This window comes from Salvelinus alpinus, chromosome 5 (assembly GCF_045679555.1).
Source record: "Salvelinus alpinus chromosome 5, SLU_Salpinus.1, whole genome shotgun sequence".
Lineage (NCBI taxonomy): Eukaryota > Metazoa > Chordata > Actinopteri > Salmoniformes > Salmonidae > Salvelinus > Salvelinus alpinus.
In genome coordinates this window covers 57,917,342-57,932,423 of record NC_092090.1, presented here as the reverse complement: position 1 = coordinate 57,932,423, position 15,082 = coordinate 57,917,342, and the positions used below count along the sequence as shown (strand labels likewise).

Genomic DNA, 15,082 nt, shown 5'->3' with positions numbered 1-15,082 from the left:
TCGAAAGCCAAGTCAACAAACAGATCACTGACCATCTCGAATCCCACCGTACCTTCTCCGCTGTGCAATCCGGTTTCCGAGCCGGTCACGGATGCACCTCAGCCACGCTCAAGGTACTAAACGACATCATAACCGCCATCGATAAAAGACATTACTGTGCAGCCGTCTTCATCGACCTGGCCAAGGCTTTCGACTCTGTCAATCACCATATTCTTATCGGCAGACTCAGTAGCCTCGGTTTTTCTAATGACTGCCTTGCCTGGTTCACCAACTACTTTGCAGACAGAGTTCAGTGTGTCAAATCGGAGGGCATGTTGTCCGGTCCTCTGGCAGTCTCTATGGGGGTACCACAGGGTTCAATTCTCGGGCCGACTCTTTTCTCTGTATACATCAATGATGTTGCTCTTGCTGCGGGCGATTCCCTGATCCACCTCTACGCAGACGACACCATTCTATATACTTCCGGCCCTTCCTTGGACACTGTGCTATCTAACCTCCAAACGAGCTTCAATGCCATACAACACTCCTTCCGTGGCCTCCAACTGCTCTTAAACGCTAGTAAAACCAAATGCATGCTTTTCAACCGTTCGCTGCCTGCACCCGCACGCCCGACTAGCATCACCACCCTGGACGGTTCCGACCTAGAATATGTGGACATCTATAAGTACCTAGGTGTCTGGCTAGACTGCAAACTCTCCTTCCAGACTCATATCAAACATCTCCAATCCAAAATCAAATCAAGAATCGGCTTTCTATTCCGCAACAAAGCCTCCTTCACTCACGCCGCCAAACTTACCCTAGTAAAACTGACTATCCTGCCGATCCTCGACTTCGGCGATGTCATCTACAAAATAGCTTCCAACACTCTACTCAGCAAACTGGATGCAGTTTATCACAGTGCCATTCGTTTTGTTACTAAAGCACCTTATACGACCCACCACTGCGACCTGTATGCCCTAGTCGGCTGGCCCTCGCTACATGTTCGTCGTCAGACCCACTGGCTCCAGGTCATCTACAAGGCTATGCTAGGTAAAGTGCCGCCTTATCTCAGTTCACTGGTCACGATGGCTACACCCACCCGCAGCACGCGCTCCAGCAGGTGTATCTCACTGATCATCCCTAAAGCTAAAACCTAATTTGGACGCCTTTCCTTCCAGTTCTCTGCTGCCTGCGACTGGAACGAATTGCAAAAATCTCTGAAGTTGGAGACTTTTATCTCCCTCAACAACTTTAAAAATCTGCTATCCGAGCAGCTAACCGATCGCTGCAGCTGTACATAGTCCATCTGTAAACTACCCACCCAATTTACCTACCTCACCCCCCATACTGCTTTTATTTATTTACTTTTCTGCTCTTTTGCACACCAGTACCAATATCTCTTCTTGCACATGATCATCTGATGATTTATCACTCCAGTGTTAATCTGCTAAATTGTAATTATTCGATTTATTGCCTACCTCATGCCTTTTGCACACATTGTATATAGATTCTCTTTTTTTTCTACCATGTTATTGACTTGTTTATTGTTTACTCCATGTGTAACTCTGTGTTGTCTGTTCACACTGCTATGCTTTATCTTGGCCAGGTCGCAGTTGCAAATGAGAACTTGTTCTCAACTAGCCTACCTGGTTAAATAAAGGTGAAAAAAAAAAAAAAAAAAAGAAATTGACTCTGCCAAATCTAATTTCACATATTGCCATCAGCACATCTCGATACATCACATTTTCTGTAGATAAGCCATTATATATCACACTTATACAAAAATGTAATCACTCACATTTTAAAGCTCCTGAACAGTCGTTCTGAAAAGTACTTTTTCTCTAATGGCTAACTATCAGGAAGTTTGAAAAGACAGGCTGAGGGGGCGGGTGCTTATATTCATGAGCTCGCCTTGACTGACAGCTCTTTGAAACACCTACTGTATGTCAAGCAACTTAGATGCAGTGAGCAGTGTTGCAGTAAAATCATCTGAAGTAAATTTGTCGATAGCAACTCAAACTCAAAGCAACTCAAACAACATTGAAATTGCATCAATGACCTATTATTTATTTTTTTACATACATCTCCCGTTTGGCATGTCTCTTGTGATACGGTTCACAGCAGCACTGACGGATGTGTTGACTAGACAACTGCGTCAGAGTTTTGAACGACCCTTCACCCCATTTTGTTCCATGCTGGCTGAAGACCTAGCTAGCCAGTAACTAGCTAGCACCAGATACAGATGAAAGGGGAAACATATAAGTATCTTTGCCGTAGATGAAAAGGGTAAACTTTCTATTATATTTGCTGACACTCTACAGTCAATTTTTGGCACCAGTAGAATAGCTATCAAGCTGTATAAACCACGCCCCTCTGCAAACACACCTTCTTCGATGTTAGTTACAAGGCGGTACTCATCTAAATTATGTAAGAGAATGCCATGTTACCATTAGTGTATTAAAATGAGAGTTAAGGTGATGTCACCTTTTATCCCTAATAATGAATCCAAGTGTTTAACATGGGGGAGGGGACCAGTAACTTTATGATCAAACTTTATCAATGTAGAAGCATCAGTCATTTTTTCATGCTTTGATCATCATACTTTGATCTGGTTTCCTTCAAATATCATCCAATTTCATGAAAACATGATTTTGACTGTTCATTACCTTTAATTACACTTCTCTACATTACATAGATAAATGTCATGTTCAGGATGACAATGCATCCACTTTTTTATATCAACAGCTGTGGCCAATGGGCTGTTTTACAAGACCACTAAAAAACAAATTAAATGATGTTTAATTCATCAAACAGACATGTAAATGGAAATGAGGTTGGATGAAGAAACTGCATAGGCAACAAAATGCGACCCAAATGGCACCCTATTCGAAAATATAGGGCATAACTTTTGACCAGGGCCCATAGGGTCTGGTCAAAAGTAGTGCACTATGTATGGAATAAATAGGGTGGCAATTGGGGCACACCCATGGTTACTATCAAGTATCATGTGATGTGAAACAGATTTCCCCATTGAAGTGCTGACTGATGTGGCATTTTAGAAACAGGCAGCCCTGTGATGTATGATGTAGATATCTGGAGAGATGCTTGGCGAGCCATGAGATCTGATTATACATAACAAGGAAACCCAGTGGAGAATACATACCACCAGAGATACTGATGTATTCAGTCATACCATACGAATAGAAGCTCTGCATATGACTACCATGATTATTGAAGGGTTGTGTCCCAAAAGGCACCCTTTTCCTTAATGTAGAACCCTTTAATAATCACTGTAGTCATATGCAGAGCTTCTATTCCTCTGGTATGACTAAATACATCAGTATCTCTGGTGGTACGTAATCATCGTTTCCTGTCAACAAAAAATGGCAACATACTAATAACAAATATTGATGGTGACCATTTTTGTGACATGATAAGAGAATTACCTGGTATCATATTATATATCATTTTATGGGGTACGAAACTACCTGCGGTATTTCTTCTGTATACAGTATGACAATACAAAAAATAGGGTACAAAGTCTTCCCAAATATAAAAAGACTGTAAAGGGTAGGCTATTGCCACTTAGAAACAAACACTGAAGCCCCTCTCTATTATTTGCACAGAGGGAAAACAGACACTATTTATTCAGGCTTCTCTTTTTCTCTCCCTCTGAAACGGTAACCTTTCCTCTCCTCAAACACCTGTATGAATTATTCAATAATCTGGGTTTTATAAGAAGCTGTCAGAAATGTCAGCCGTTTTAGGGACGCCCTTGGATGTCCTGAGAGGGTGTAGTCTGTCTGCACGCCCTGTGGCGAGGCTGAGAGTTGTTATATACACACACACTCACAGACACACACACACACACACCAAATGCCACGTCTGGTCTGTGCCAGGTATCTGCTACCCGCAGGACACAGGGATAAGAAAATGTGCCCGCCCCACAGCGGACAAACTGACACTCTGTTGCATTTCAACACTACATTGAGAGGATAGAATACTGGGATCAATTCCATTTCAATTCCGGTCAGCTGAATTCGACATGGAATTTCTCCATAGGACTGCAATTCAATCCCTTAACTACCTGTAATGTAGGTGGAATTTACCCCAACCATTACCATTTAGGACAGACCATGTTCTGAACAGGTTCTAACTGAAGAAAAAGTGGATCTTTTCCCATTTCTCCCTTTTACATGAAGAGCCATTTCAGATTGGCCTTCTCTCTGTGTAGAGACACAAAGCTTCACTGCCAAATCACTGTATCGCTCCTTCTCAACTTGTGAACTACATGCCTTTGGTTGCCTAGCAACAGGCTAACTGCTACCTAATACCTCTTCTGATCTGACCTGTTGAAGAAATCAAATCACTTCAATTTCCCCAACAGTCAAGAAAGAGTAACGGTGCTCATTTACCAACCGAACACTGTGAATTATTTAAACGACTGTAAAGAGTTCCTTTCATACGTATTGGCATATCACCTATATTAAACACCTTATTTCAGTGTTTCTGTCACCTTCGGCATAGTCACGCTTGCCAGGCTCATAACAAACTTTTGCGCTGTTCTTTTTTTGGGGGGAGGGGGGTAATTTGCTAATATCAGGTTTAGACCAAGTTTTGAGGCTAGCAAAATGAAAAGCAAAATGAAAATTTTGCTAGCAAAATGAAAATTGATTGGAAGCTCAATACTTACAGGATGTTAAACGTACACCACTGAAATCAATGGAACACTAGACCTGATCTGAACTCTGCCCTGTGTGTTAAATAAACAAGCAGCCTTATTAGCCTTCTTTAAGATGCATTTAAGCATTGGAGTTCCAATATTCTAAAGACACAGCAATATAACCTACACACATTATCTGCATCCCAAAAGGCACCCGACTCCCTGGTGTACTTTTTAGGGAATAGGGTGCCATTTGGGATGAAGACTAATTGATTCAGTGGTGATGCACCACAAGTGACTCTCTGGCTTCAACACCTGAGATTTAAGGGCAATGGTAGACTCAGATACTGCCTTTGTCTAGTCAAGGGCACTTTCATACAGCAACACAAAGACAAACAGAGAGATACTTGCCCACTGTCCATACACACAACACTGGGCTGTTGCTGTCAACAGTATGTGTGGAATACCATATGGCAACTGATCTGAGAATGTCAAATCAAATCAAATCAAATCAAATCAAATTTTATTAGTCACATACACATGGTTAGCAGATGTTAATGCGAGTGTAGCGAAATGCTTGTGCTTCTAGTTCCGACAATGCAGTAATAACCAACAGTAATCTAACCTAACAATTCCACACTACTACCTTACACACACCCACAAGTGTAAGGGATAAAGAATATGTACATAAAGATATATGGATGAGTGGTGGTACAGAACGGCATGGCAGATGCAGTAGATGGTATAGAGTACGGTATATACATATGAGATGAGTACTGTAGGGTATGTAAACATAAAGTGGCATAGTTTAAAGTGGCTAGTGGTACATGTATTGCATAAAGATGGCAAGATGCAGTAGATGATATAGAGTACAGTATATATACATATGAGATGGGTAATGTAGGGTATGTAAACATTGTATTAAGTGGCATTGCTTAAAGTGGCTAGTGGTACATTTTTACATAATTTCCATCAATTCCCATTTTTAAAGTGGCTGGAGTTGAGTCAGTATGTTGGCAGCGGCCGCTAAATGTTAGTGGTGGCTGTTTAACAGTCTGATGGCCTTGAGATAGAAGCTGTTTTTCAGTCTCTCGGTCCCTGCTTTGATGCACCTGTACTGACCTCGCCTTCTGGATGATAGCGGGGTGAACAGGCAGTGGCTTGGGTGGTTGTTGTCCTTGATGATCTTTATGGCCTTCCTGTGACATCGGGTGGTGTAGGTGTCCTGGAGGGCAGGTAGTTTGCCCCTGGCAGGACAACAACAAAAAAACAAGAGCCTTGTATACGAATGTGTTGCCGCTGTGATGCTATGATTCACTACAGATGCTGATAGATGGATAGAAAGATGCTATGATAAAGGCATGGCAGCATTCTGGATTAAGACATTGCACACAGGGATTTGATAGGGAGAGTCACTGATCTGGAGTGGGCTGTGGTATCACAAATAGAGCAAGCAGGGGATGCTTCAGATTTAAGCAATGTTCAGCCTGAAACAAATGAACATTCAAGAGTCCAAACACTGATGCCCTCCATGAGTGTGTCTGTGTGTGTGTGTCTGTGGGCGTGCCTGCGTGCGTGCCAGCGTGTATGAACAGTGATGCCGTACGAATATGCAGCGTTCGTCTGTTTGGCTCCACTCCTGGGGGATGTATTGCCAGCCAGCTGCTCACTAGATGAGGAATAATGATTCATACAGGAGGGCTCTAACGTATACAAGGCTCTTGTTTTTTTGTTGTTGTCCTGTCGGAATTGAAAGAGAGAATTATTCCACAGTGGTGTCTATTTATCTCATCTAGAGTCATATAACAGGCTGTCGACGACACGAGTAGAAGATGTATTGTGTTCAAGATCAGTTAAGTAGTAGTCATTTTGGAAAATGTGCATTCTATTATAGCTTTAGTTAAGACCAATGCTTGACGTGTAGGCCTGTACTGTAGTATACAATTGAAGATGTATACTCCATTCTAGCAGACAGAATTATGCAGAGCAATTAGGGTTAAGTGCCTTGCTTGAGGACACATCATCTGATTTTTCACTTAGCCTGCATCGGGATTTGAACCAGCGACCTGTTGGTTACTGGCCCAATGTTATTAACCTCCAGGCTACATGCTACCGTCTGTCTTTGAGAAAGACTAATGCGTGACCAGCAGTAAGCCTGTACTGTAGTGTACGATTGAGACCTATACTCCATTCTAGCAGATTATTAGAAGCAATAGAATCATGCTCTTCGCCCAACTACCAAGGCTCCTTACTCATGTGTGATGATTAAGGAAAACTGAGGCGTATTACAGTTCATTCAGCCGCAAAGTCAAACCATGGCTATGATACTTGTGTGCCTGTATGTGTATCCGTGTGTTCGTGCATCCATGTGTGTGCATGCCTGCGTATCCAAGTGTGTGTGTTTTAATTTCCACCAGTAGCATATTAATGCGAAGTAATGACGCATGCAGCCACCGGTGAAAACCAGCAGACATGGTTTGGAAAGGAAGGGAAAGGTTATGGGCTGGTGCTAAATCACTGTAATGAAACCATTAGTGAGCCACACGTCACATATTTCTCCCCAAATTCTCTATTTAGGATTATAATTTCAGCCTCTGTGATGATTTAGAGACTTGGTCCACTCTGATTGGTGTGATTTAGAGACATGGTCCACTCTGATTGGTGTGATTTAAAGACCTGGTCCACTCTGATTGGTGTGATTTAGAGATCTGGTAACTTCATAAAGCTGTGATCTATGACAGGGTACCTGTTGTCTGTTTAGGAATTACACAGGTGATGTACATCCTCAATTGACTGCTGTATATGGTGTCGGTCCTATTCTATTTTTGGGTTGGGGCTATTTTCGGTCACTGTAGTAGGGGATTTAACATATTTGTGACTCTCAAACACAAAGTTTGTAACAGAAGTGGTTTCTGAGAATCTTGGTGGCATGACTAAATAAAGTAAATATTTTAAGTAAATCTGCCTGAAACCTGAAGAATTGTGTTATCTGCCTAAGTTATTGTCTAGGCTTCAGGTTTTAACACAATCTTGTGACATGTAGATTACCCACTCTCAAGCCCAGTCACATGCTGTATCGGTATGTACAGTATCCATATACTCATCTCGTGTGTGTGTTATGTCTCTATCCCCCAGCCGTTTGGTGTCAGCGGTCAGACAGGGCCGGGGTTACTTCCACCTCCTCCAGAAGAAGAAGCAGGAACAGGAGGAGGCGCAGCAGAGGGAGCAGAAGAGGAAAGAGGATTGGCAGCGTGTCCAGCCCAGACCTCCCTGCTCAGAGTCTGACTCTGACAGCGACCCAGGGAGGAAGAAGGCCCAGTCAGCTCGACCTTTCACCCCCATCCACCGCTCCCTGACTTCCCCTCAGGCCTCTGAGCCACCACAGTGAGTCCTCACCCTGTACTGTACATCACCTAATACAGTGATACCCTTCTTCACCTTATGTTTAAAGGTGCAATATGCAGAAATTGCTCTGCCATTTCCTGGTTGCTAAAATTAGATATTTTCAATAACCAAAACTATTGTAATTGCAGCTGTTTGAACCTGGTGTACGAAACCAAAAGTAAAAGATGCAAAAAATAAAATTAAGAACGGGAAGCATAGAAATAGCGCACATAGAACAGATGTACCGCTTCTTAGTCTTGCGTTCAATGAGAATGACAGATCTATACCTCAAATTTCTATGTGAATTTGGTCAGGTCACCCAAAAAGTTACATATTGCTGCTTTAAATATATGATGATGTATCACTGAGATTCAAAATACACTTTAGCAAGGTACTATACAGCGTCATAGTATTCTATAATATATAGTAGGTGAGTAAAAAGTATATAGCAGGTGATGAATGTTTATATAACTTACAGTGCCTTCAGAAAGTATTCTTGACTTTTTCCAAATGTTGTTGTATTACAGCCTGAATTTAAAATGGATTAAATTGAGATATTTTATCACGGGCCTACACACAATACCCCATAATGTCAAAGTGGAACAATGTTTTTCTAAATTAAAATGATTTAAAAATGAAATGCTGACATGTCTTGATTCAATAAGTATTTAACCCCTTTGTTATTGCTAGCCTAAATAAGTTCAGAAGTAACAAGTCACATAATAAGTTGCATGGACTCACTCTGTGTGCAATAACAGTGTTTAACATGATTTTTTAATGACTACCTCATCTCTGTACCCCACACATACAATTATCTGTAAGGTCCCTCTGTCGAGCAGTGAATTTAAAATACAGATTCAACCATAAAAACCAGGAGAGTTTTCCAATGCCTCGCAAAGGGCACCTATTGGTAGATGGTTAAAAATAAAAAGCTGATATTGAATATCCTTTTGAGCATGGTGAACATATTAATTACACTTTGGATGGTGTATCAATACACCAAGTCACTAGGGCTCAGGGATTTCACCATGAGGACAATGGTGACTTTAAACAGTTCCAGAGTTTAATGGCTGTGATAGGAGAAAACTTAGGATGGATCAACAACATTGTAGTTACTCCACAATACTAACCTAAATGACAGAGTGAAAAGAAGGAAGCCTGTATAGAATACAAATATTCCAAAACATGCATCCTGTTTGCAACAAGGCACTAAAGTAATACTGCAAAAAATATGGCAAAGCAATTAACCTTTTGGCCTGAATATAAAGTGTTATGTTTGGGGCAAATCCAATACAACACATTACTGAGTACCAGTCTCCATATTCTCAAGCATAGTGGTGGCTGCATCATGTTATGGGTTTGCTTTTAATCGTTAAGTACTGAGGAGTTTTTCAGGATACAAAAGAAATGGAATGGATCTAGGCACAGGCAAAATCTTAGAGGAAAACCAGGTTCAGTCTGCTTTCCACCAGACACTGGGAAATGAATTCAGCTTTCAGCAGGACAATAACCTAAAACACAAGGCCAAATCTACACTGGAGTTGCTTACCAAGAAGACAGTGAATATTCCTAAGTGGCGAAGTTACAGTTTTGACTCTATGGCAAGACCTGAACATTTTTGTCTGGCAATGATCAACAAGCTTGAATAATTTTGAAAAGAATCATGGGAAAGTGTTGCGCAATCCAGGTGTAGAAAGCTCTTAGAGACTTACCAAGAAAGACTAAAAGCTGTAACTGCTGCCATAGATGGTTCTACAAGGTATTGATTGACTCAGGGGTATGAATACTTATTTAAATTAGGTCATTCATGTTCAATAAATTTGCAAGAAATACTAAAAACATGTTTTCACTTTGTCATTATGGGGTATTGTGTGTAAATTGTTGAAAAAATATATACTTAATCAATTTTGAATTCAGGCTGTAACAAAACATATGTTAATGAGTATAAATATGTTAATGAGTATAAATACTTTCTGAAGGCACTGCAGAGCTGCTAACTCTCACGCATTGGCCGTGAGACACGCATTTGACCCTCTTCTCATGCCACACCTCTTATATCTCACGCATTAAAAAGTACTGGTTTTAATTTTCTAATTCCCCCATTGTATAGTCAGTGCCTTTTCAACTGTGCTCCAAATCGTTTTGAAATCGTAGCATCTGCGCCTGCAATTTAACGTCATGAGCTGCACCTCCGTCGTTGTCCTGTCTTGCCACAACACTGTAAACCACGGACAATTGAAGCATATGATTGGTTTAGTTATGTAAGGGATCAAGGGGATTGGATGCATGTTTTAAAGAAACGCCTCTCAAGATTAGAGTGGTGCTGAATGGAGAGAGAGAACGTCCTCTGCTGAGTTTATAAAACTGTAAAAAGAGCAGCAAGGTAGCTCTGTTTTATGTACAATGTTGTCAACAAAATTAGGTCCTGTCCCTATTGCAGAATGCAGCCTTTTTGACAGCATGTACTAAAGTCGATTTAATCCACACATGCATTAGTCCCCTCATTTGGTGTTTGGCATTTAGGCTGTGACAACAATAAGGCAGCAGACAAACCTACAGTATGTTTTAGCAGGCAAGTTTGGTAGGGTGACCTGATTTGTAACTATGAAAAACATTTTGTCAAACAGATTGTGAACCCAGAAGTGTAAATTTGATTCTACAGGGGGAGCAATAAATATTCAAAAGATTTGGTTATGGTGTAGGGGTAGATTTATGTAATCTTGTTTTAAGGAGATTTTATGATCTATTGACTTTATTTAGTCTGATCAATAGAACAATTCTCATTCTTAACAATGGGCTAAAATATAGGGTAATTAGTGTGCTTGTCAGCAGGAACACTACTGTTATTCCCTACACGTATTTTATTATTCCACTTCTTCCCAATGTTGCAAGTGTAAACACATATTTGAAATTTGATATGCCTATTTGTGTCTTTGGAAATGGATTACAGTTGAAGTCAGAAGTTTACATTTAAACTCAGTTTTTCACAATTCCTGACATTTAATCCTAGTTAAAATTCCCTGTTTTAGGTCAGTTAGGATCACCACTTTATTTTAAGACTGTGAAATGTCAGAATAATAATAGAGAGAATGATCTATTTCAGCTTTTATTTCTTTCATCACATTCCCAGTGGGTCAGAGGTGTCTTGCTCGCACATGCTTTTTCAGTTCTGCCCACAAATGTTCTATAGGATTGAGGTCAGGGCTTTGTGATGGCCACTCCAATACCTTGACTTTGTTGTCCTTAAGCCATTTTGCCACAACTTTGGTAGTATGCTTTGGGTCATTGTCCATTTGGAAGACCCATTTGCGACCAAGCTTTAACTTCCTGACTGATGTCTTAAGATGTTGCTTCAATATATCCACATAATTTTCCTGCCTCATGGTGCCATCTATTTTGTGAAGTGCACCAGTCCCTCCTGCAGCAAAGCACCCCCACAACATGATGCTGCCACTTCGTGCTTCACGGTTGGGATGGGTGTTCTTCAGCTTGCAAGCCTCCCCTCTTTCCTCCAAACATAACGATGGTCATTATGGCCAAACAGCTCTATTTTTGTTTCATCAGACCAGAGGACATTTCTCCAAAAAGTACGGTCTTTGTCCACATGTGCAGTTGCAAACCGTAGTCTGGCTTTTTTATAGCGGTTTTGGAGCAGTGGCTTCTTCCTTGTTGAGCGGCCTTTCAGGTTATGTCAATATAGGACTCGTTTTACTGTGGATATAGATACTTTTATACCTGTTTCCTCCAGCATCTTCACAAGGTCCTTTGCTGTTGTTCTGGGATTGATTTGCACTTTTTGCACCAAAGTATGTTCATCTCTAGGAGACAGAACGCGTCTCCTTCCTGAGCGGTATGACGGCTGCATGGTCCAATGGTGTTTATACTTGCGTACTATTGTTTGTACAGATGAACGTGGTACCTTCAGGCATTTGGAAATTGCTCCCAAGGATGAACCAGACTTTTGGATGTCTACAATTTTTTTCTGAGGTCTTGGCTGATTTATTTAGATTTTCCCATGATGTCAAGCAAAGAGGCACTGGGTTTGAAGGTCGGCCTTGAAATACATCCACAGGTACACCTCCAATTGACTCAAATATTGTCAATTAGCCTATCAGAAGCTTCTAAAGCCATGACATAATTTTCTGGAATTTCCCACGCTATTTAAAGGCACAGACAACTTAGTGTGTGTAAACTTCTGACCCACTGAAATTGTGATACAGTGAATTATAAGTGAAATAATCTGTCTGAAAACAATTGTTGAAAAAATGACTTGTGTCATGCACAAAGTAGATGTCCTAACCGACTTGCCAAAACTATAGTTTGTTAACAAGAAATTTGTGGAGTGGTTGAAAAACGTATTTTAATGACTCCAACCTAAGCGTATGTAAACTTCCGACTTCAACTGTATTTGAGGCTATGTATTTTTGCAGGCTTTCATGGACAGTTTTGAATAAGTCTGACAAATAAGCATTGGATTTTAAAGAGGTACTTCACCCAAATTACAAAATACAAAATGTTTGTGTCTTTACCTTGAAAGCAGTCTATGGACAAGGAGACTGCAATCTATGATTTGGTTACCTACTGCCATCAACCATTAATATTAATATTTCCTGTGTAAAGCCTTGGTGTAGTGATAACAATCCCTGGCATGTGTCGCATACAACCTGAGAACAGGGATCTATCCCTGTTTCCTACCTTGCATCTGTTTCTCCCATTTGCCTGTTTCCCCATCTCATTTCATTACTGTCTGAATAGTGTCAAACCACCCCCCCCAAAAACAATCATACTTTTTATTTTTTATTTAAACTTTATTTAACTAGGCAAGTCAGGTAAGAAGTTAAGAACAAATTCTAATTTACAATGACGGCCTACTTTACATTTCATCCCCCACAAAATCTAAAAGTAACAAAGTCATCGAATTTTGAGTGTACATTTAATGTTAATGTTCAAAGCATCCTAAATACACCTAAATTTGTTATTTTAAAAGTTAAATCAAGGGTGCAGTCTGTCTGCAGATTTGATGAGGAAGTTTCAGGTTTGTTCATAAGATCTCAATATCTTTGTGTGGGTGTCATGGCGCTGTAAAGCAGCCTAAACAAAGAGCTCTTTAAATGTTGTACATATTTTTGATGTTTTTCTGTGTTTTTGTTTGTTTCTTAATCAGCTTTTTTGTTTTTGTTAAGTTGTTGATTGGATATATCTGGTGGTTGTTACCCACAGAATTGCAGGACTGATGACAGGTTGACTTGTCTAGTTTGGCTAGCTAGCTAGTTTGCGTTTAGAAAATACATCTCAGCACCGGCTTCTTGATCAATGAGACCTGACTACTGCTCGGGGCTTTTTTGCTCTGTAGCAGCAGCAGAGGCTACACTTGTGGTTGTGGAGGAGTATGAAGTCCAGGCTAGAGAGAGATTGAGCTGAGGAGGACATCGGGGCCAGCAAGCCAACCCCATCAGCTGGCAATACAGGCCACAGAGAGGCAGAGGATAACATCAGAGCCAGCAAGCCAACTGCATCACCATGATCTGGCATCCACTGCATCACTGTCATCTGGCATCACTGTCATCTGGCATCACCATCATCAAACTCAGTTTAGGAGCCTGAGATTGCTGATCTACTGAGGGAGTCATACTCTATGGCTATGACAATGTCATCCTGTCTTTTGTTTTGTTATGTCTTAAATGTGTTACCCAAGTATGCCTAGTAGGATAGGTCTACTATGCTTATGTTTGTTAATTTAATTTTTATTTATTTATGAGTACCACAGTGGAAATACGTTTTCAAACTTTTTTATGTAATACTCAATGATTTTAAATGCATTATCCACATGTATTGTCCACTGTTTGTCCACTGTATTGTGTTTTACATTGTCAAATAAATTGATCTATCTGTAACTGCATTGCCTCATTTAAAACACATGAGAAAATAATGTAAAAGTTTAGGATATCTAGGAATCTCTGCGATCTCTGCACCTTCCTATTGTCTCTATGTTTATCAATTTGTTCTATGTCAAACAGAACTATATATGTCTTTCTGTCTTGTCAGTTATCCTTTTATTCCCTATTTGTTAGTCATTACCACAACAACCCCAGGTTTAACCGAACAAATTGTCAACAGAACATGATAAATAACTAATATTTCAGTGTCTAATTATTGTCTGACAACTATTCCTGGTTTTAGTCTTTCGGATTCATCTAATCTTTTTCGGATGTCCTTTCATAACAAATTCCTTTGATATGGCAGCTGAATCAGAGTTTGACATTTTGAAAAGTTGTCAGGTTTCTTCTCAGACAATCATTCTGGTTAGATAAGTGGGAATTGATTCATTCACACAAACAACAACTGCACCACAGTCAGACAGAGAGATCCCCTTACAATGGCTTATGAGACAACTTCAGCTAGATAAAGCCAATGCTCCTCTTTTAAACAGAGTAGAATTGATTGTATAGATTTCGTGATTAAAAAGTAATTAGACAAAAGGTGAACAAATTATCAAAAAAGTAGAAAGTGAGCTGTTTACATACTACAGAGAACAGGCAGAGTGCTACTATGTATGAAGCCAATAACAGTAGGAAGAGCCATTGAGGCAGGGAATAAAGTGAAACCGCCTATCCTTTCACTCACTCTCTCTCCACCATACTGTCACCTGCAGTCAATCAGTAGTCTGTCACAATAATCAGGTTTCCATCCAAACTTTTTATGCGAGTAAAGTACATGTCAGATAAAAAAAAAAATGTAATGACAGGCTTGATGGAAACAGAACATTTTTTCGGTAAACTTTCCAAATGTCGACAAAACAAAATATGCTAGACAAGGTGGGATCTTTTTGTCTTGGTAAAATGAATTATAGAATAAAAACACGAGCTGGCACGCACCCAGAAAAGAAGGCACAGTGATGCCGAAACGTTGGTAAACACCCAATAAATTGCTGGGCGTTTATATATGGAGTGTGCGACTCTCTTTATTTTGATAGTAAAATTAATTATGCCAGAAATGTCGGTGGAAACGCTTTTATGTTTAAATATTGATAGACTATAATAACCATCATATTGAAGT

The 15,082-nt window shown here is 40.2% G+C and overlaps 1 protein-coding gene across 1 annotated transcript in view; it reads left to right on the top strand.

Annotated features, from left to right (window-relative positions):
* Positions 1 to 15,082, top strand: part of LOC139576380 (coiled-coil domain-containing protein 60-like) — a 64,345-nt gene that overhangs the window by 17,288 nt on the left and 31,975 nt on the right. The window contains exon 4 of the mRNA XM_071402464.1: positions 7,778 to 8,026. Within this exon, the coding sequence (XP_071258565.1) occupies positions 7,778 to 8,026 (249 nt within the window). The remainder of the gene's footprint in view (positions 1 to 7,777; positions 8,027 to 15,082) is intronic.